The 24,672-nt window shown below is 38.7% G+C and overlaps 1 protein-coding gene across 9 annotated transcripts in view; it reads left to right on the top strand.

The window, feature by feature from the left end:
• Positions 1-21,088, top strand: part of LOC135086110 (gastrula zinc finger protein XlCGF57.1-like) — a 63,999-nt gene extending 42,911 nt beyond the window's left edge. The window contains exon 5 of one of the 9 annotated variants that reach the window (XM_063980896.1): positions 19,828-21,088. In XM_063980896.1, coding sequence (XP_063836966.1) covers positions 19,828-20,963 — 1,136 coding nt within the window. In that variant the 3' untranslated portion in view covers positions 20,964-21,088. Of the gene's footprint in view, positions 1-1,328; positions 2,871-4,119; positions 5,803-8,578; positions 9,809-11,640; positions 13,071-13,444; positions 14,880-15,091; positions 16,272-16,585; positions 17,912-18,522; positions 19,567-19,827 lie in introns of those variants that run through there. The other 8 variants (XM_063980907.1, XM_063980894.1, XM_063980895.1 and 5 more) reach the window with 8 other exon arrangements.
• Positions 21,089-24,672: the final 3,584 nt, after the last annotated feature.

Genomic DNA, 24,672 nt, shown 5'->3' with positions numbered 1-24,672 from the left:
TGGTTCGCTAAAACATTGGCTTATGGGGGTGGCTTGCTCGACTTCCCATCGAGATGTGTAGGAGCAAATTGAAAGCGTGCTTATCGGTGACCTGCCGTCAGTTTCAAGCCTGTGGCAGCCCTTTTTGGAGTCAAATTCTATCGTTTATATCTTAGACGAACTGTCCACTTGCTAACAGCTATCCTACGAACATTTCTGAGCTCTTGCTGGACGTTGATACCAGTCAAATGACGATTTCGTAGAGAAGTTGACATGAAAAAACGGTTTTCCCTCTGCTATGTGCACCGGCAATGTTCAGAACTTGGTCTCGGGATAAAGCCACCGGTATCCCGAAAGCGTCTTAACACTTTCGAAACCCAGGACTGGCTTATGTGGAGCTGACGTGCGACAGCCCGCTGGCTGAGCCCTCCTTGCAATAGTGCAACGATTTATGCTGCTTCTGAAGGTGTAGAATCTCAGATAAAGTGTCAAAAGAAGCGGAGATGTGTATGGATCAACGTGTGAAAGCAAAAATCCGAAAACACTTGCTTTTATGGGGGGTAAATAGGCCGCAACTCGCGACGTATCAAACAGTTGATACATGCCTTTTTCCTTACTTTTTCACATCAGCCGGGATATCCTTTTAAATACTGGTGTGATTTAAATGAATTTGGTAACAATTTAAAGTTAAAAGTTTAATCTTTAAAATGGTACCTACTACTTTTTTTGTTACTAACAAATTGGTTAGTGATTCCATACTTTTGCTCGCAAGTGTATTTTATTTTCTAGTTCGTTGGTGTTGGAAGTTGGGACCAAAGTGTGGGGCCGGCTAAACTTTCTTCCCAAACAGAACCCAAACAAATTCTGTAACTTGAAAAGGTTTCGTTGGCTCAACTTAAGTAAATTATTAGTAAGTAGGTAATCTGTGACTCTACTGGATGAAGGCGAAACAAAGTTTCCATAGTTAAGTGGACGTGGAAAAACGATTGTAAAATGTATGGAAGTGTAACATCGCCCTTACTTGCGTATTTAGCTATCAACTGACTACAATACACAGGTTTAAATAGGTACCTTACATTACTTTTGCTTTGTGCATCTTATCATCTAAACTTTCGTATCCGAATAATTATATCACAAGTTAATTCGTTATCGTTACAGAAAGTCGTATAATCATTGTGAATTATAGTATTAGGAATACCAGGGTTTAATAATTTCAGTAAGTTATTTTACAATTAATAACCACTTATAGGTCCTTACAGACAGACAGAATAATCTTATTTTCCTATTGGTTTACGATGCTGATGTTTCGCAACACTATCTGTTTAAAAACAAGGTCTTTTTCTTTATAGGTGACGCAACCGCCACGGACGTATGTAATTCAGATGGGTCAGATGGTAATATACAACCGGTCATTGTGGGAGCTCCAAGCAACGCTGTGTTGTTGCGAGACATAGAACAGAAGAGAGTCAGTAGGGATAGCGCCATTACGCTCATCTCCTATACGAATGTCTGCCCTTTCAAATTCTTCAGGTGTTTCATTTGTCTCTACTGCCCCACACAATTCGTGAACATGCAAGAACTACGCCAACATCTCGATATACAACATCAGAACTTATCAGAGAACTTCATAAGAAAGGCACTGGTAAAGAAGGAAAAATGCCAGCCGATTAAAATTAATGTATTAGACTATAGTTGCAAGCTATGTAATGATGAAATATCGAACTTTGAAGATCTCAAAAGCCATCTGATAGGGAAACATCAAAAACCAATCGACCTCAACAACGATGGGGTTCTGCCTTACAAAATCACGGAGAATGAGTATATCTGTGTGCTTTGCGAGACGAAATTCGAGCAGTTTGAGCTGCTGAATAGGCATATAAACAAGCATTACACGAAGTTTATTTGTGATCAGTGTGGAGCTGGATTTGCTTCTGAAGCGCGTTTGCGAAGACACGTGGAATCGCATAAAGTTGGAGCTTATCCATGCGAGGAGTGTGGCAAAGTGTTCGGTAAAATTACCACTAAACAGGTGCACATTCAGACGGTGCATTTGAACGCTAAGAAAAATAAGTGCATGTACTGTGAAGAGCTCTTTAAAAACTATTATCAAAAGCAACAGCACTTGCTAGATGCGCACGGGATCAAGATGAGAATTTTCAAATGTTCCCTTTGCCCCAAAATCTTCTCGAGAAGCGGTAGCCTTCGATGTCACGAGCGCTACAATCACATAAAAGCTCAAGTGTTCGCGTGCGAGCTGTGTGAATACCAGTCTCATGATAAAGGGACGTTAAGACGCCACATGATCTGTCATTCTGACGAGAAGAAGTACAAATGTGAGGTCTGTGAAAAGTCCTACGCTCGCCTAGGAACTTGGAAAGAACACATGAAGATACACTACAATATCAGGCGGTTCGCCTGCCAGTATTGTGGGAGAGCGTTCGTGCAAAAGTGCAGTTTGAAAGGCCACTTAAAAACACATCATCGAGATCAGATGAAGGAGGATAATCTACAGCTAGATCAAGTATAATTTATCGCAAAGCATTCACACTGTAATTTGCTGATACTTTGTAAATTATAGTCTCCATGGACGATGTTACGTAGAACTCCTAATTAGATGAAACTGCAAATGAAATCAAAAATATTTTATTCAATTTTGACCACTGGCGGCACTTATGAACGTCAAATACGGTAAAAAAAAGGCCCCTAAGGGTCACTTTACATGTCTCCTTATCTTTTGGGCCCTACCAGCGCTTCGAGACAGGCAATAATATTGTCCATTGAGCGTATATCGTTTTAATTGTTAATGCAATATTTTGTTGAACCTATTCAATAAATTATGTTGTCTTCCACTGAACTGTTACACTGAAGAACCCAAAATTCATAATTTAGTATCTATTCTTTTATACGAGTAAACTTGTGTATTTCGTATGAAGTTATGAGAATTATGTTATCCACTGTTACTGTTCTTTTAAGTACTTATAGCCTGACCAGGAACATAAAAACCCTGGCATAGAGGCGCGTCAATTGCATTTGATAGTGCAACACTGAGTACAGTCGTACGTACCTGTGTTAAATTAATAGGCTAACTTTATGTATCAGGATTCAGGATTACGTGCTAATTTGATATTTTCATAAATTAACGAAAAAATATTATTATAAGTAACCTGATTTAAATAAATTAAATGAAACCGTCAATCGAGCTAGTAGAATTTATTTTATTATTCATCAATAATCAAATTCAGAACTTGAATATTCAACTGCAATGTCTGCTCATGAACGCTTCAAACTCGGTACTTCTTTCCCAATTCCATAAAATTCAAAACTTAGAAAGTGACAAAAAACTTTAAAATAGGTAGTTGAAACAGACTACAGCTAATTTTCATAGTGGACTGTACTATACGATAAACATGTCAGTCAATTTGACAAACTTTGTCGGAAACATTATTCAATTAAAATATTGTCCGAACCCTTAGTATTTCTCTTCGACAAATACATTAACACATCGTGAACCACTTTTCTTTCATGACTATAAAAATATTTTAGCAATTTAATTCACAAAATCAATTGCACACATTTAAAATAAAGTTTGTTTACACTGACAACAATAGACTGACATGCAAGGTGACATGTCAATGAAGTTTTCAGTTACTGTTGCCATTATAAGAAATTAGTACCATTAGAGGCGAGGGTTTTTATGTTCCTGGTCAGGCTATAACTATTATTTTGACATATTGTATATTAATGTCGTTACTCTCCATTAAAGGGTATAGAGCCATAATGTTATTTTATTTGTTATCTTAAAACTGTTGAAATACAGATATACTTTTTTTATCCACGTAAATCCAATGCGTAAATCAGCTCATCAATATTGTCCGTAGACAATATTAACCGTCCTAAAGACCCATTTAAACTGAACTGTCCTACCCGTGACAGCGGGGCGCCACCGTCAATACCGGATCGCTGGTTCCGATTTTTGCCGTGTTGGAAACTACGGGTACGGTAGTTGAACGATGGTGGCGCCCCTCTGCCAATGAGTTTGGTGGGACAGTTCATCTATACAAGCCATAATACAAGCTTATGAAATTAGTAATGATTCTGTTTCAACACAATTTTTGTTTATAACAAGATTTTTCTTTATAGGTAATACAACCTCAACGGGCGTACATAAAGTTGCTAAGGTCTCTGCCATCAAAGCCAAGGGTGTTGGAATTGTCAGGGACAACGACGCTAAGTTACGCGATATAGAACAGAATATAATCAGTAGGGAGAGCGCCATCGCCCTAATATACAATACCAACGTCTGTCCCTTTAAATTCAACAGATTTTTCATATGCCTTTACTGCCCTCGCCAGTTTATGAAACTGCCAGAATTGGGACAACACGTCGAACTTGAGCACAAAAACATAACTAAAGACTACATTTTTAAAGCAACCGCTAGGATAAGCAAACGTCAGCTATTAAAAATCAATATAATAGACTATGGCTGCAAGCTTTGCAACGATGAAATTTTCAATTTCGAAGACCTAAAGCACCACCTGCTTGGAAAACATAAACTACCGATCGACCTCACTAACGATGGAGTCTTGCCTTTTCGAGTTATGGACGATGAATTCATATGCATATTGTGCGGAAAGAAGCTGGAGATTTACAGGCATCTAAACAAACATATGGACGAGCACTACACCAGAGTCATCTGCGATATATGCGGAGCTGGATTCGCTTCTGACTCGCGCTTGAGAGCTCACGTTGCCTCGCACGAAAAGGGCTCATATCCCTGTGAGGAGTGCGGCAAACATTTCAGCAAAATGGTGTCTAAACAACTTCACATTGAAATGGTACACTTAAAGGTGAAGAGGAATAAATGCAAGTACTGCGACGAAACCTTCAGGGACTATTACCAGAAAGAGAAGCACGCGCTCGCTGTCCACGGCATCAAGATGAGAGAGTACAAGTGTGGTTTCTGCCCTAAAGTGTTTGTCAGAGGCTCTAACTTACGTTCCCACGAGCGTCTTTGCCATATCAGAGCAGAGACGTTCTCGTGCGAAGTCTGTGACTATAAAACCCATCATAAGAACACGCTGACCCGCCACATGGTCTGTCATTCGGACGAGAAGAAGTTCCAATGTCAAGTTTGTAAGAAATCGTACGCGCGAGCCAGGACTTTGAAAGAGCACATGAGAATACACAATAACGATCGGCGATACGCCTGCCAGTACTGTGGGAGAGCGTTCGTCCAGAAGTGTAGTTTGAAAGGGCATTTGAAGACGCACCATAAGGAACACCAGAATGGTGATAGTCAAATCGTCGGCTGATTGCAAGAAGTCATTAACTACAAAAAGTCATTAAGTGTCCATACTAGCATGGCGATATTGGCCGCGACTTATACTATATTATGCAAGAATCAGTAAATGGATATCTGCCGTACTTTGGAAGATTTATTTTTGTAAAACTTGATAAATACAGTTTCGTCAATTTTTATAGCATTAAAGTAATTATTGTCCATTAATGATTTTGTGTCGTAACATAGTCGATACACACACTGTTTTGACTAACTGCCAGAACTTAATAAAGATTTATAATGCGCCTATCCTTGTTCATCCCAGCCGTTCCTTAACTGCGTTTGCTGCACCTCTTCTTAATCTTGCCAACAGAGACAGTGCAGTGTGGATGACATAGAAAAGACAACACATGAGATGTTTTCTTCATGAACATTTTCTACACGGTAGTGTCTGAGGGAGGATTATTTTGTGCTCGTGTATACCGTATTTTTATCTAGCAATTAGCATCGGTTATGTAAGAATTCGTAGCTACTGATTTACAAAATTATATCTGTAGTTGCGAAAATTTTGCGACAACACACGAGATGTTTTCTTCATGAAAATTTTCTACACGGTGGGAGGATTATTTTGTGCTCGTGTATACCCTATTTTCAACCGACTTCAAAAAAGGAGGAGGTTCTCAATTCGACCCGTATGTTTTTTTTTTTCCTATGTTTGTTACGCGATAACTCCGCCAATTATGAACCGATTTGAACAAATCTTTTTTCGGCGTATAGGTAATACCTCAAGGGTGGTCCCATTTAAATTTAATAATAGAAAAAACAACCCCCAAGGGTGGAAAATTGGGGATGAACTTTTTTATACGCAATATCTCCGCCGATTATAAATCAATTTGAACGATTATTTTTTTGTTGAATAGGTATTATCAAAAGGGTGGTTTCATGCGAATTTGAAGAAAATATTTCACCCCCAAGGGTGGAAAATTGGGGATGAACTTTTTTATACGCAATATTTTTAATTTTTTTTTGTGTTCACGCATTTGAAGTCGGTTTTATTTTTTTTTAAAGTTAATTATTATCTAGCAATTAGCATCGGTTATGTAAGAATTCGTAGCTACAGATTTACAAAATTATATCATCTGTAGTTGCGAAAATTTTCATGAAGAAAACATCTCGTGTGTTGTCTTTTCTATGTCATTTACACTGCACTGTTTCTGATTTTTTTGTTTAGAATGTGACCCAGAAGATGACAGGTCATAATACATATTTCGTTATTATGATTGTTTATTATATTATTTTAAACGTAATTTAACTTGATTTAACATGTATCACGGTAATCCGATAAAGTAAAAAGTAATTACTTCTTGGTTTGTTATAGTTGGCCGTCAGTCAAAAGACATTAACTTCATATTTTGATTTTTTTAAAATACTGTGTACGTTATTTTGAAATGCCAGTAACTAAATTTTTTTACTAAGACTTATTTTTATGTATCGGCATTTTCATTGCGGCGCTACCTATTATATATTTTTTTTAAATGGCTTTTTTCTCTCCAAACTTCATTAAGCTATTTCTCGAAATCATGTTTCTGCTAGTTAATGACTTCTTGCAATCAGCCGACGAAATACAGGAATAAGAAGACTAAGTTGTAACGTTATCGCAGAAAACTGTAAATTAATTGCTCAAGTTATACAGATAAATGCGCTGGTTTTTAAGACAAAATTAAATATGGCATTCAATAAAAGAAAGGGGGCATTCCACTAAATGCCAATCTGATTATAAACTTACAATTTTTTTGTAGATTACTGACATAAGAACTTTTCTCTCTGTTATTGGTTACTTTGTTGTATTAATTGTAAGTTATGGTTATGATTTATAAAGTTATAAGCTATTAGGGGAAAGTAGTACGAGATGATCCCCTTAAGCGGGAATCGCTGTAAAATACATATTTTTCAAGGTAAACCAAAAATAAAGACGATTACTACTAGTATATTTATCTATCCAACTTTCCTTATATTCAAAACCAGAAATTAATTGAGGTTTCATTAAAATATTTCATTTTTTGCAAAACCTTACAAAGTGATCATCTTGTACACCCCTGTGGGCAAGATGATCCCCCAGGTAGGGGTAAGATGATCCTTATGATTCTGTTCTATGATCTATTCTTTTCTGGTTATATTCCTTTTGGAGTACCTAATTATGCGAACAAATCGTTAAAAAGTTAGAAAAGAGAAACATTTACGAATTAACGACGAAAATAACTGATTCTTTCTTAGTACCTGCTAAAAAGCGTTTAAATAAGTGAAATGCTTTTTGGCTGGAGCTGTGTTGAATATATCACGAATAAATTCACCTGCTTCATCACCCTCTACCCCAGCACATGCTTTATGGCCCCATTTTCCACATGCATAACATTTTATCCATCCTTCACCCTTGGTATCGCTTGAAAACTTTTCTGTTCAGTACAGCCACTCAGTATCATCTCCTTCAGACTCAGGTGAGTTATATGAAGTTCTCTTTCTTTTATTTCACTTCCCTTTACCTACTCCATTGACTTTTTGGTTTTAATTCCCAGGGATCATCTCGTACATATAGGAAGGGATCATCTTGACCCAAGTCCCACTTTTTGTTTAATATTTGCTAAAATAAATCTACAAGTATGCGGCTACGTTTTTATGGCCAAAATATTAAAATTAAACATAATAGAAAGCCTAACGACAACAGTAATTACATTTAACATTGTTTGAATAAAAGTAACATAAGCTCAAAGTCATGCCTATTTTAGATCAGAAGTACACAATTTTTCTTTTTTCTCGTCAAATTCGATGTATCGCCCACGTCACCATTACGATTTGACTGAGGCGGGGATGTGTCCAGAGCTATGTTTTACCAGTGAAAGAAACTAAATGACGTTAGTGGTTTCAGCACAATCGCGAAAGATCATCTTACCCCAGGGGATCAACTCGTACTACTTTCCCATATGTAGATACTGGAATATTTTCTAATAAATAAATCTGCAGTATAATATAGTATTATTTTTTCTCATAATCATGCTGCAATAAATACCTATTTCACTATAGCATCTACAACTATTTCTTTATAGGTATCTTCGACTGAGGAGTAAGTAAGTACGTACTTACCGAATCATTCTGCGTTGTGTTAAAAGTAGAATACCTACTCGTAATCTTTATTGCTGAATTTATTCTTTGAATCTAACTAAAACATACTCATACTTAGGTACATTACATACATACATAGCCTGCTACGGAGCTTCTTCCACCCAACACTATCTGTTTAAAAACAACGTCTTTTTCTTATTATAGGTGATGCAAGCGCAACAGGCGTACATAATGTTGTCAAAGTCCTTCCCATCAGAATTATGGGTTCCGGATACGACGACCAGACGTTAACTCGAGATGTAGAACAGAAGAGAATCAGTAGGGAGAGTGCCATCACGCTCATCCACAGCACCAACGTGTGCCCCTTTAAATTCCACAGGGGCTTCATGTGCTTTTACTGCCCCAGCCTGTTTGTTAACATGCCAGAATTGGGACGACACGTTGAACTAGAACACAAACAGATGACAGAAGATGACATAAGAAAGGCAACAGGAAGGTCAAGCAAATGCCTATCGATCAAAATCAATGTATTAGATTACAACTGCAAGCTTTGCAGCAACGAGCTGTTCAATTTTGAAGATCTGAAACACCATCTGATTGGGAAACATAAGAAACCCATTGATTTGAACAACGATGGGGTATTGCCTTATAGAATAACGCAAGATGAGTTTATCTGTGTGATTTGCGAGAAGAAATTGGAGAATTACAGGCTTCTGAATAGGCATATAAACGAGCATTTCATGAAGTTCATTTGCGATCAGTGCGGAGCTGGATTTTCCTCGGAGTCACGTTTGAGGGCGCATGTTGTTTCACACCAAATAGGATCATACCCGTGTGAAGAGTGCGGGAAAGTATTTAGCAAGATCACGTCAAAACAGCTGCATATTCAAACGGTACACTTGAAGACAAAAAGGAACAAGTGCATGTACTGCGAAGAGACATTCATGGACTACTATCAGAAACAGAAGCATTCTCTGGCTGTGCATGGGATGAAGATGAGGGACTACAAATGTGGGTACTGCCCGAGAGTGTTTTTCAGCAGTTCCTACTTGCGAGCGCACGAGCGCCGGAATCATATTAAAACGCAAATATTTACTTGCGATGTTTGTGAGTACTCGTCTTTCAGTAAGGAATCACTGACTCGGCATATGATTTGTCATACAGGCGAAAAGAACTTCAAATGCCAAGTTTGTAAAAAGGCGTTTTCCAGAAAGAAGACTCTTACTGAGCATATGAGGATACACAATAATGATCGTCGGTTTGCTTGTCAGCACTGTGATAAAGCGTTCATACAAAATTGCAGTTTGAAAGGTCATTTGAAAACGCACCACAAGGAATTTTCTATGATACAACGTTGAACTTTATAAATAGTAGGACTAGTTACAAAAATGATCCTTTAAATTTGAAGTTATGAGGTGCAATAGTATTTTTACTAGGTGGATTATGTTAAAAGTTAATTACATAGTTAATTATTCAACTTGTATGTCTTTGCTAACTTCTATAGTAAATAATATTTCGAATTATAACATGTTTTATTTCATTCTTGTCTCATTTACTACTAAATTTTTAGCTGATGCTATTTCTTACCTGATGACCCTGATGTCAGTTTTTTACCTACGTCACTATTATTTATATTTGTTGAAAAACAACTTAGGTACCTATTTAACGAACTGGTTTTTCTCGCAAAGGATCTTAGAAAATGAACGTGGATGAGCAGTTTCACGATAAAATAACTCACAAACGTTTATATTTATTAATCTACCTTTATACTTAACGTGTATTTGATGCATGCCAACTAAATGACGAAAGATGCTCATGCACGCTTATTTTCTTATTTTAGGTGAAGCTCCGTCCCTCCCTATGAAGATAAGTTCCGAAGTGAACGAAACTGCGATATCGTCAAAGTACGCACTCAATCAAGCGAAGGACATAAATGACGAGCTGAAAGCTAGAAAAAAGCAAGCAACAATACTGCTGGAGCTCACAAAGATATGCCCTTTCCGATGGACCAAGAATTTGTATCTTTGTTTCTACTGCGAGCAACAGTTCTCTGACCCAGCCAAATTGAGGGAACATAGCTCTATGGAACACACTTCTCTAAAGCCCACCCATATTAAAGAAGCCATATCCAAACTCAAAAAATACGAGCTCATAAAAGTAGATATTACAAACGCGAACTGTAAACTCTGCGATGAAAACATTAACGATTTTGTTGAAGTTAAAAAGCATCTTCTAATTAAACACGAGAAGAACATCGATCCGAAATCCAGTGATGGGTTTCTGCCATTTAAATTGACAAGGGAAAACTTTGAATGTGCCATATGTTGTGATAGATACGCCGAGTTCAAGTCTCTTAACCAACACATGAACGTGCATTTCCAGAATTTTATATGCGAACAATGTGGTTCTGGTTTCATTACCCCAGAAAGGTTGAGAACTCACGCGTTCTCACATGAAAGTGGTTCTTTCCCTTGTGAGAGTTGTGACAAAGTCTTCAGGTCTACGAATGCCAAAAATGAACACCACGCTACAGTCCATATGCAAGTAAAAAGGCATAGATGTCCACACTGTCCAGAGACGTTTCGTAATTACTTTCAAAGGAATAAACACATATCGAACGTACATGGGTTGAAATTAAAGGAATTTAAATGTACCATGTGCCCTAAAGTGTTTACGCTGAGTGGGAAATTAGGGGTCCATATAAGGACAGTTCATTTAAAAGTTAAGAGACATGCTTGTGATGTGTGCGAGTGGAAGTTTTACTCCAAATCGGAATTAAAGGAACACATGATAAGACACGGAGGGGAGAGGAAGTATCAGTGCAACGTTTGCAAAAAGGCATATGCTAGAAAATATACTTTGAGAGAACACATGAGGATTCATGATAACGATAGGAGATTCGTCTGTACTACTTGTGGACGATCGTTCGTTCAAAACTGCAGTTTGAAGCACCATGCCAAGATTCACCATCCTCCAACGTTGGGGCCGGCGCTAAAAATGACCGATGTCCTTTACAACGCTGCTCCAACTTGATAATGGTCTTCTATGATTTAGTATTATGTCAAAATTAAAGTAATATACAGGTACTTTTACTATTACCTACATAACTTCCATAACGTCTATTAAAATCTTTGATACACACCTAATAATTAAGTCTCTTAAACCAATGAAAACAGGGGCAAGGTTTTTTGTATTTAATGTGCCAGAACTAAACTGCATGCAGCCGTTGTAGCTCCAAAGTACAGTTCAATTTATTTCTTTTCTAGGAACCGACCAGACACTTATAACGACGAAGCAGAAACGCATCGTGCCTCTCTTTCAAGTCGCGTACGACCGCAGCTTGTGTAGGCCTCTGGGGACAATAACGGACTTCAGCAAACTTAAATTACGGCAACGAATACCAAGCGTGAAAGTTTCCACAAGTATATCCAAAGCATTCACCCCATCGCGCAGTCCGTCACCCGTATCTTTAGGTGGCAGATCGTCAACGCCTCCCAGAGAACACATCCTGCCCAAATTCAGAGAAAGTGCCCCTACAAAGTCAAGAAACCCAGACGTCAGACAAAACGCTTTAACAATATTCGAATTCTCAACTGTCTACCCGTTCATTTATGGCAACAACAAGTTCAAATGCTTCATCTGCTCACAATCTTTCTTAGAAACAGCGTTGCTAAAGAACCACATGAATGAAGCGCACACATTTGCTCCGCTGAAAAGGTTGGTCAACAACAGACGCGAGAATATCCTAAAAGTAGACGTAAGCGACATCGCATGCAAGATTTGCTCCGCCAAACCCAATGGCCTGACAGAGTTGAAAGTGCACCTAAAGCAAGCGCACCAAAAACCAATTGACCCTGATTTAAAAGACAATATCATTCCATTTAAACTGGAATCTGCAGAGGGTGGTTACAAGTGCGTGATATGTGAGCAAAACTTCATCAAAGTCCGCATATTAGTCATTCACATGAGCATACACTTCAACAACTACAGTTGCGAAGTGTGCGGTTCAGGATTCATGACGCTCCGACTCTTGAAGACCCATTTGAAAGTGCACGAAAGCGGTAACTTCCCTTGCGATCGCTGCAACAAAGTTTTCAGCACAGCGTACAAAAAAACTCTTCATATCCGAGGGGTGCATATGAAACAGTACCCTCGTAGATGTCCAATGTGCCCAGAGAGGTTCAACTCGAACTATAAAAGGACGATCCATCTCCAAGACGTTCACAATCAATCCACACGTGTCCACAAATGCGAGATCTGTGGCAGAGCGTTCAATTTGAAGTACCATCTGATTTGTCACACTCGATCAGTGCATTTGCAGGAGAGGAACCAGCAATGTGACGTCTGTCACCAGAGATTCTGCAACAAAGAGACTTTGAAACGCCACATGGTTATTCACACGGGGGAGAAAAATTACAAATGTGAGATGTGCGGTATGGCCTTCCTTAGGAGAAAGAACTTGAAGGACCATCTTAGGTCACATGGAATCGGATGAATTTTATGGGGATATTGACTCTGTTTTAACTGTAGTTTTCTATTTTGTAATATACTTACTGAACTTTATCGAGAATCACCTTTATGAATCTCGTCTTACAATAGTTTATCATAATAAGATACAAATTATTTTTTCATAAATCTGACATTGTGGTAGATAGCAGCTACTAATAATAATAATTGGTATTTATGATCATTTATATTAATTTTATTTCTAAAACAGGAAAACTGTATTGAAAGCACTACACTGTATTCAATAATGACTTATTTTAATCAAATAAACAATGTGTCCTATGGTTTCAAACAAATAAGTTTCACCAATAGACAGTATGTAATTTAATTTTATGAACGAATAATAAATATTTTAATGTAAACTTGGAATTTTATTTAATTTGATCACTCTAACAGCTGTAGAGCTACTTACTATGAAAAAGAAACTTATTTAAATAAATATTTCGTCGGTACGTTGTTCATTTTTTTTTTTCTACTTGTTTTACTTTTACTTATACTGTACTGCCTCCTACGTGTTAGAAATAAATGGACGTTTATATGATAGGAATTTTATTTTTCTTCTAGGGATCATCCAAGCAAGTCCTTCCACGGTTACCATCAAAGACGATGAAGGCAACAACATCACACTCAATATCCTCAGAACCCCGATATGCCTTGACAACCTGAAGTGGGAATACGAAGATGCACCACAAAAAAACAATAAGATACCCCATCAATATACTGAAGATACTAAAGTTCGTAAACCCTTGAAATTGTCGAACCCTAACAATAATGTTACCAGCGTACTATTTTTGAAAGACCCGATATGTCTTGATGAATGGAACAGAGTGGCAGAACCGCTTAGCCAAGTGACGTATAACGTGAAAACTATCCAAGGCTCCTACGTTCGACCTTCAAGAAAGGCAAACGCAGTAGAATTCCAAGCGTGGAAGCAAAATGCTTTGGTTATCTTCGAAAACTCCTACGTCTATCCTTTTGTGCATTCCGGTAACAAATATAAATGCTTTGTATGTGCTAAACAATTTCTGGATCCAAGTTTACTGAAAGAACACACGACTAGAGAGCATAACATCAAAGATTTACAAAAAGAACTAAATAACCGGTTGAGAGATAAAAATCTAAAGATTGATATATCAGATTTACAATGCAGGATATGCCTTGAGCATCTTCCTAATTTCGAAGCTCTGAAAGTCCATTTAAAAGATCACGGCAAAAATATTGACTTAGAACTGACAGACAATTTGATCCCTTTTCGATTAGGCGGAAGTACATTTGAGTGTCAAGTCTGTGGAGAAAACTTCTTGAAGCTGAGGCTCCTTATCATCCACATGAGCAAACATTTCAATAATTATAATTGTGAAGTTTGTGGGTCTGTGTTTATATCTTTGAATCTTTTAAAACGTCATCAACAGACGCATGTCTCCGGGAACTACCCATGCGAGAAATGTGACAAGGTGTTCAGCAACTCAGCTAAGAGGACACTGCATATGAGAGGAGTTCATCTCAAGCAGCTACCCAGACGGTGCCCTATATGCCCTGAAAGATTCAACTCCAACTACCAAAGGACTAAGCATTTAAGAATAGTCCACAACCAAACCAACGGACTGTATAGATGTGAAACGTGTGGGCGAGAATACGACCTGAAATACCATCTTCTGATCCACATAAGATCTGTTCACCTCCAAGAGCGGAATCAGGAATGTCCTATATGTCATTCTAGGTTCTTTTCAAAGTACTGCCTCTCAAGACACATGGTTATTCATACAGGAGAAAAGAACTTCAAATGTAATGTATGTGGGAAAGCCTATGCGAGAAGAAAGAATTTACGAGAACACTTTAGAGTGCATGAACTGAGTCAAACATGCTCGGTTTGTGGTCAAGTTTGTGCTGATCAAGCGTCCCTTGGCGCGCATATGAATGGAGTCCACGGAGTGTTATAGAATGTAGAATAAAGTTTTAACTGAACTGATACATTAACTAATTAATCAAGATTAATGTAAAAACGTCGACGTTTGTAAAACTAGTTTGTAAATTAATTCTTAATAAAAAATCTGGAACTGTTTTGTATTTTTCATTAAACTGAACTCTTTCTTAAAACTATCCGATTAAGTTTGCAGTGAATCGCACGCACGCAGTAGGTTGAAAGTTTGGCACAATTTGCACAGTTTCTGCGTGGAGACGAAACAATAAACGAATATTTTGTTTTCCCAGGAGAGCCTGCAGGACACCAACCAGGGCCGCGCACCAGCATATGGCAAATGACCGTATCAGAGAGGCAAAACGCCGCCACCTTTCTCGAATGTACCACGGTCAAGCCTTTTTTTTACCAGCAGGCCAATTTCAAATGTTTCTTTTGCAACGAAGTCTTCCCAGAGATACATTCTCTCATGCAACACACTGCCTTCCATGTTACTCCAGAAAGGTGTTCGCTGTTGAAGCAATATTTGAGGAAAGGCAAGCGCGTCATCAAAGTAGACATATCAGCGCTGAAATGCAGACTTTGCGAGCAAAAGTATTCCGATTTGGATGATATAAGAAAACATCTAATTGCAGCTCATAAAAAAGAGTTTAATTCAGCTGGCAACGGGCTGATGGCTTACGACTTGAGCACAAATAACGGCTTGCTATCTTGTCATAAATGTTCCAAAACCTTCAATTCCTTCTTCTTACTGAACAGACACATGAATGTCCACTTCAGCGTGGTCTGCGAAACCTGTGGCTTAGGATTTATGTCTCACCAGCGCTTGATCAACCATAGAATAGTGCACCAAAACGGAGTTCACAAATGCGACAGCTGCCAAGAAGTGTTCCCGACGAAACTGAAGCTGCGTTATCATGTGTTCAAGAAACATGAAAATTCGAATGCCAAAAAGATAAAACCGTTGAAATGCCCTCACTGTTTGGAGAGATTCGCGGAACACTATAGGAAGATGACGCATTTGAAAGAAGCGCACGGGATCACTTTCAGTTTTGAGTGCCCAGTCTGCAAGGCAGTGCTTCCAACGCGAAGAGCTCTAACAGAGCATACGACGAAGCTTCACACGCAAAAAATACAATGCAAAATGTGCGGGAAGTGTTTCGGGACAAAATCTTTACTCAAGATGCATATGAGAGGGCATACTGGTGAAAGAAACTTCTACTGCAACGTTTGCCAAAAAGCATACATGCACGAAAGAACTTTAAGGCAACACATGCGGGTACATGGCCCAGTCTGGAAGTTCACGTGCTCAGAATGTGGGAACGGATTCCATAACCGCAATGATTATAATAAACACATGAAGCAGTGGCACCCTCAGTGGCAGTTCAAGACGATTGTGAAGAATTTCGGAAGTGAACTTACGAATGCGTAAAAATAGGAATATTTTGTCATTTTGGGATAGTCATATTCCTGTATTTTTATAATGCTACTGCCAAAGATAATTTCCCTTCCCAAAACTAATCTTTATGTACTCTTAGTTGCCGTTTTGAAAAGTTGCTGATTCTAGAGCACAAGAGCTTACTGAATTTACTTCAACTTTTTTTAAAGTTGAAAATCATTTTCTGATACCATTAAGACAGAGGCTGTTTTATTAACGTCTTCTAACTTGCTCTTAAGTTTCTTAAACTAGATGCTTGCATGTGAAAGGAAAATCAGGATGGCGGCTTCTCCTTAACAAGGAAGAAAAATAAGGGAGCATTAACTAAACAAAAATTTTATCTCCCCAGGACCACAGAAGGAAGGAGGTAAACGGAGACCAGCAGTGCTCACCAGCATGTGGGAAATGACTTTATCTGAGCGACAGAATGCTGCCATTATTCTAGAGAACAGTACAGCCAAACCTTTCGTGTACTGCAGATACTATTTCAAATGTTTCTTTTGCCAAGAACAGTTCGCAGAAGTACATAGCGTCCTCCAGCACAGTAAGAAACATGAGACTCCAGACAGTAGTACGATATTAAAGGATTTGCTGCCGAAAGGGAAACGCACAGTCAAAGTAGACATAGCAGACCTTAATTGCAGAATCTGCGAGCAAGAACTAAAAGATTTGGACGAGGTTCGAAAACATTTGACTTCTGAACACGAAAAGAAATTTACTGAGGCCGGCAACGGGATTGTAGCTTACAACCTGACGTTGAAAAACGGACAATTTTCGTGCCATCTATGCAGCAAGATATTCCAAACGTTTATTCTTTTGAATCGGCATATGAACGTCCATTTTAGCAATGTCGTGTGTGAAACGTGCGGCGCTGGTTTCATGACGTACCAGCGCTTGGTTCAACACAAAGAGATCCACCTACCTGGAGGGTATCCTTGTGATCGTTGCAACAAGGTTTACACTACGAATTCCAATCTCAAATATCACATAGAGAAAACGCACGAAGGAGCTACGAAAATGCGAATGTTAAGATGTACCCGATGTCCCGAAAAGTTTTCAGAACACTTCAGAAAGTTGAAGCACTTGAAAGACGCCCACGGAATCACTTTTACCTTCGAGTGCGAAGTCTGCAAGTCCATATTTCCCAGCCGTAGAACCTTGACAATGCACACTAACAAGTATCACACACAAAAAACTCAGTGCGAGATATGCAAAAAGAGTTTCAGCTGCGTCACTTCTTTGAAGAAGCATATGGTTTCGCACACAGAAGAGAGAAATTTCGTCTGTGCGTTATGTCAAAAGGCGTATAGACATCAGAAGAGTCTGAAACTCCATATGAGATCACATGTGCAGGTCCAAGGAGAAGATTACACGAAGTTTACATGCGCAGAATGTGGCAATGGGTTCCCTAATAGGAACGAGTTTAACAGACACGTGAGAGAATGGCACCCACGATGCTATTTTAATTTTACAGTAAACGCCAATGTTTAGCAACGTGACTCCTTATGTAGTTAAAGTAGTCTATAGATCCAAATCCATGCTGTGTTCAAAATAGTTATTAGAGAAAAAACGCAATAACATTTTTATTTCTGAATCTGTAGCATTATCAGTGAAAATGCGTCGTTGTCTTCTTTATAGGCTCGAATTAACAGCAAAATTGTAAAATTGATTATAATGATAAGGGGCATTATTTGCTCGTAAATGGATCTCTTTGTGTGTATTTAATTTAATTGTATGAATAAAACATGCCAGTATTATATTCTTTATAACATTTGTTTTTCATTGATTTCTTACCTTTTTATGTTGAAATTATAAAGTGATATGTATTACATTGAGAAAACCTTGATTTTCCTCAAAAGACCACGATTACGATGACGATGGGAAAACAATTCCTTTGATCACCGCACTCCGAGTGACATTGTGACGTCATAACTTCATAGTCAGCTTTGTCGGCAGCTTCGTTACCGTCTATACCACAGTGGGCTTTGACCCAATAGTCCATCAACTCAAGGGGATCAACAAAACATAGCTTGTAAGCGGTACGTATTGTTGGATCTCTCTCTCTTTTCACGTTTGGTAGCAGACTGTATCCATTAGCAGACTGCAACTAAACGCCCTTGGAGCTCAGAACTTTCGAAGTTCAATAAAAACTGTGAGCACATTATTAGGTACTTTAACCAAAATCGAAAAAGTGCCGAAGACAAAAAAAAAAAAAAAAACTTCATAGTCAGAAGCTGTGTAAGATGAAGCTGCTTTTACTGAAAATCCAAATTTCTTCTTTCGCAGAAAATGGAAAGGCAGCGAGTATCTGGCAACTAACATCGCTCGAAAGGAGAAACGCGGCTGCCCTCATATGTTGGACCACCGTGAGGCCCTTCGTATTCATGGGCTCGTATTTCAAATGCTTCTTCTGCTTGGAGCACCACTCTGAGATCGGTTCACTTCTTCTTCACACAACTACCCACGAAGCCATAGACGAACACTCTCTCCTTGAAAAATACCTGCCCAGGGGCAAGCGGTGTGTCCTAGTCGATATTTCGAATCTCAAATGCCGTTTGTGCATGTCAAACTTCACCAATCTCCAAACAGTAAGAGAGCATTTAGAAAATGTCCACGGAAAGGAATTCCAGGCTGCCAGCAATGGGATTACAGAGTTCAATTTGGAAATTAAAGACGGAATGTACACATGCCATGTGTGTGGAATAGGATTCCATGAATTTGTACTTCTCAACACCCATATGAATAGTCACGTTGGGAAAGTCGTCTGTGAAACTTGCGGCGTCGGATTCATCAACCAGCACCACCTCATGAAGCATAGGGAGGTTCATCTTACGAACAGGTTTAATTGCAAGCATTGTGACAAGACGTTTTTCAAGAAGAGCCAACTAGAGTACCATACGCAGATCGTCCACAAAGGCAGAGAAAGAGCTAAACCAAAGAAGTGCCCGCACTGTTCTGAATGCTTCAGAGAACATTATAGCAAGATGGTGCATTTGAGGGAAGCTCATGGAATAAGCCAGACCTTTCAATGCCACATTTGCAAAGCCAATTTTAGAGCTCGTCGGTTTCTGACGGAGCATATGACGAAATGCCACACAGACAAATTCAAATGCGATGTGTGCTGTAAAAGGTTCGGGACTAAATCAAGGATGATGCTGCATATGCGTGGACATACTGGGGAGAGGACGTTTGTGTGTCCAGTTTGTAAAAGCGCTTATATTCACAAAGTTACATTGAACAAGCACATGAAAAGTCACAGTTTGGATTTGATAAGACAATGCCAGATTCTGGTGGATCAGGATGTAGAGGGAAAATAAAACAATGAAAGAATTTATCTGAATTTTATTTTCATCTCTCATTTCACAACTGAGTGAGACCTGCTTTACTTTATGCAAAAAATCGTTGTAGGTAGGTTCCATGACTTCTACGTGATTCGCCAGAAACATTGACCCAATGTCTTACTACATCTACCTATTTACCTAAACAAATAGTTTAGCAGTAAATTGATCGTGGTTGATTTTTGGAATAAGTTCAATTTGAAGCCAAGTGCTTGGGTAAAATGTCAATTTACTAACAATTATATCTTTTCAGCGCCAGCAAAATTGCTGCCATCGACGAGTATATGGTCCATGACTCTCATGGAGCGAGAGAACGCTGCCACCCTACTCCAGAAGACTACGTTAAGGCCCTTCACGTACATGTCTTTCCCTCTCCGCTTCAAGTGTTTCTACTGCAACGAAGTACACCCTGAACTGGACACGCTATTAGAACACACAAACCACCACCCAGTTCCTGATCTCAATGATATGCTTAAAGGGCTACTAAAGAAAGGGAAGAAGACCATCAAAGTGGACATCTCCGAATTAAAATGCAAGCTGTGTGATAACCCTTTCTCCAACGTAGACGATATCAGAAAGCACTTAGTACACGAGCACGCTACGAAGTTCAACAATGACTCTGGTAACGGCATGATGGTGTACAGTTTGAAGACAAAAGACGGTGTCCTATCTTGCCATTTGTGTACGCAAACGTTCACTAGCTTCTTCCTCTTGAACAAACACATCAACGTCCATTTCAACAACGCTATATGCGAGTGGTGTGGCAAAGGCTTCATAACACACCAGAGGCTTGTCCAGCATAAAGAGATCCATCTCCGAGGGAAGTTCCACTGCGATAAATGTAAAATCTCCTTCGAAAGCCCTGCTAAATTTAAGTACCACAACGAAAGGATGCACGGACAACCTAACAAAATTCTCAACATATACAACTGCCAGCACTGCTCTGCCAGATTCACTCATCATTACGAAAAAATGAGGCATATGAGTGAGAATCATGGGATATCTTTCGAATATGTTTGTGAAACGTGTAACTCTGTATTTAAAACGAGAAAAGCTTTGGCGGGGCACAAATTGAAGTACCACATACAGAGCATATCGTGCGAAGTTTGTAAGAAACCTTTTGGCGATAGAGGGCAGTTGAAGAAGCATATGGCGATGCACACGGAAGAACGGAATTACCCCTGTCCTTTATGTAATAAAACTTACAAGTATGAAAAAAATGTGAAAGCTCACATGCGAGTACATAACCCAGATTGGAAATTCGCTTGTGCGACTTGCTGGGTAGGGTTCCCTAGTAAGATAGAGTTTAGGAAACACATGAAAGAATCGCATGGAAATGGAAATTCTTCGACTGCTGTTGAGGAATTGCAGAATAAGCCGTCCGAATGATTATACCTAAATTTTCTTGCCAGCAAATTCAAAACCGGATTTTCTTTGGCATACTTATGGAATTGTGATTGTACCTAGTGCACTTTGTAAATTGTAGTAGTAGGTACCTACTTAGGAATAGGTACTTTGATGTCATAGAGTTATAACTCTATGTTTGATGTGGCGGACTTTCATATCTACGCACAAGACAGGAGTTGTACTTATTTATTTTTTATTTATTTGTTAATAAAAAAAAATATAGCAACGCAACTGTTTTATTAATCGTAAGTCACCTTACTTATAAATAAAATTCACAAAATTAAAAAAAAAAAAATTTATTGGTTCAAATAGGAACTCTAAATTACAATGTAAGACAACAACAAAGGCTTAAAATAAAACTAAAACAAATCAAAACAATTCTTAAAAAGATAAGCTACACTAACACAAATTAAATAACTAAATATTAATAGCTAATTGGTAAATTAGACAAGATTTTTGTAAATCATGCATTTTTGCACATGGTCATGGTTAAGGTCAAGGTCAAATGGCCATAACGACCAAAGTTCATAGATTCGACCTACTTATTTGGGTTTCTTATCGTCAGCCTTCTCTTTCTTGTCATCATCCTTTTCTTTTTTTTCATCTTCCTTCTCCTTCTTACCATCATCCTTCTCTTTCTTATCATCTCCCTTCCCTTTCGCCGACGACCTCCTTTTTTTCTTCTCTATTTTTTTTTCGCCGCGTTTCATGTGCAGCTCTTGGGGTATCGGCATTTGGCCAAGCCGGTCGACGCCCGGACCCGGTTTCAGAGTGCGACGGAATTCAGTCTTTGTATGGATAGACAGCGCTGGTATGAGGCGATTCTTGCAGTTGTAGAAGTGGTAGTCCCTGGAGAAGAAATCAGCTATCACAAGAACGCCTTCAGTAAGTATGGACACAAAAGTAAGTTTGTATAATGGACATGGCGCACAATTTTTGTTGAAGATGCAAAAAAAAACTACAAAAAATTAGGATGAATACTGTATTTTTACTTTTTTGATATCTTTAAAAATGACTGAAATATTCAAGCTCAAAGTGCGCTCTTCCGCTTGGAGCGATTTTCCGCGCGGATTTTGAAAATGTGACGTAGTAACATGAAAAGCTGCATGTAAGATATTATCTGTGTACAATGGTTAGAATGGTTAGTAGGGGAGCCGAAGCGGGGATTTTGGGACTTACTAAAGTGTGGCAGACTAACATACAAGGAAATACTTTGTACCTAGTTGAGTACCTCTAAGTATGAATTTTTGATATAAAACGGCATTAGTTCTTATGCCTCTCACCCAAAAAATACCTCAATTAAGCCCAAATTTGAGACGCAGTCAAACCTTGAGTGACGACGGAAACTAGCCTAGATGGAGGACATATTATGAAATTGAACTTCTGCTTCTTCATTGATAAAAACTTGTCATTTACCATACCTTATTATTCTGTATTTCATTTTCAAGTCACTTTTTTTTCGCTTACCGTTTAAACAAAACGTGGATTTTTTTAAAATCTCTGGTCTTTTGAATTTGAACGCACATCTGAACGATGTCTGGTTTTAATTTCACCCTGTTTCTGCTGTAGACTACCTCCAGGGCAAACAGTTATAAAACATAGGATTCTTTGGGTTCTCGGCGAGAATCGTTAAAAGCAGTGAAGGCGAGAACTTCTCGCCTTCACTGCTTTTAACGCTACTACTACTAGGTCTCCCTATCCGTGAGAGGGTAACTACTTTTATTTTTGATTTTTTACAATTAAAACTTCATTGTACCTATTGTTCACTGTGTTCACGCAGAACTAATTAATAAATATAAATTAATATTCTTGGACATTTTACACTGCGCTTCTAGTCCCAAACTAAGCAAAGCTTGTACTATGGGTACTAGACAACGGATATAAACTGCATACTTAAATACTTTTTTTTGTAAATACATACATTTATACATAGAAAACACCCAGTCCAATACAAACAAATATGTTCATGCACACAAATGTTTGTACTGTGTGGGAATCGAACCCGCTATCTCCGGAATAGTAGTACGTTTCGAACCACTACACCAAACGGCCGACAATGACATTCAAACATTAGAAATACATTATTTACTTTTGAGAATTTATTGTACTTTAGACAATAATATTACATTGAAATTGGAGTTAACGTGCCGGCCGGCACGTCAAGCCGGTTCGGTGGCGGATAGGCGAGAGGGGGATACAGTGAATGGAAGAGTGAACGCGCGCGCGGACCGAATTAGATCGACCGATAGTGATGTGTAGCTGTCTGTCATAGACACCTATCATTTAATGAAAAGATGAACTAAAATTTTTCAGCGCGACTAAAATGGTGCTTTGGCGCGTAGCCGCACCAATGCAGTGTGGCAACTGCAGTTCGGACTTCATTATGCGTCCACTCATACAATAAAATTCAAACTATCGCACATTTTTTCTTTCTATTTCTAATTCAGTAAAAAATGTTTTTGAGACTTTCATTCAATATTCAAAAGTTATTATCATATGACAGAACTTATGACCAGACTATACATTGAATAAAATATTTTTCTTTTTATCATCTGATCAAGCTTAGCAACCTAATGTTACTATGACACTCGAGTTAATCCACATTCAGCACCATAGCCTCCCCTTCTACAAGCCCCTCTACAAATGTCAAAATGTCACTTAACCCTTTTAGCATCAGTTTTTTTTGTTTTTGAGAAGATGTAGGTACCCAAATTTTTATTTCAGTTAAATTATAGTCCAGTCGTTTGGTACAAATTAACGTGGTTACCTGGAAAGTGTTCTGGGAGTTTTGAAAATTGGTGTTTAAATAGATTTCGCTATGCTCTCTGTTAGTCTGTTAGTTACCTAGTTAAGTGTGATTGCCGCTCGTTGAGAAATTGGAAAAATGCTGCATTAGAGAAAGTTTTGATAGTTACATTCTTTCCTATTTCGTCTCCAAATGACGTCCACTGCTGGACAAAGGCGAGAGCCCTTTGGGTTTTCCATAGGTTTTTCACAATGAACAGTCCTGCGCTGCCCGCATTCAGGTTCTTCCCGCGACCTTTACCAGATCGTCGGTCCACCTAGTAGGAGGCCTATCCACGCTACGTCTTCCAGCCCGTGGTCGCCACGCCACTCAAGAAATTTTCTGCCCCAATGGCCATCGTCTCTACGAGCTATGTGCCGCCCACTGCCACTTGATTTTAGCAATTCTGCGTGCTATGTCGGTCACTTTGGAGTCAGGTTGGTCAGGAGACTGCGGATCTCCTCATTTCTGATTCGATCACGCAGGGAAACTCCGAGCATAGCCCGCTCCATCGCCCTTTGGGTGACCTTGAGCCTTCTTATGAGGCCCATAGTAAGCGACCACGTTTCAGATCCTTAAACTTTCCTATTTATTTCACGACTAGCTTATGTCTGCGGCTTCACCCGCGTGAAATTCAGTGTCACAGATCGGCATAAATTATAGCCTATATGGTAATCTGGATTACAAACAATAATATTGTACAGTTTCAACAAAATCTGTTGTGTACTTTTTGCGTGAAAGAGTAACAAACCTGAGACACAGGAATCTTCCTAGTTCAGGTATCAACCCACCAACGTCTCTAATATTCTTACTTTTTAATTTTCCTAATTGTTTGTTATTATAAATATCATAATATTTATCTGTTATGTTGGTGAGAAATAAACATGACTTTACTTTACTTTAAAC

This window comes from Ostrinia nubilalis, chromosome 30 (genome assembly GCF_963855985.1).
Source record: "Ostrinia nubilalis chromosome 30, ilOstNubi1.1, whole genome shotgun sequence".
Taxonomy (NCBI): Eukaryota; Metazoa; Arthropoda; class Insecta; order Lepidoptera; family Crambidae; genus Ostrinia; species Ostrinia nubilalis.
Note: the sequence above shows the minus strand (reverse complement) of the source record. Positions and strands in the feature narration are given on the sequence as shown.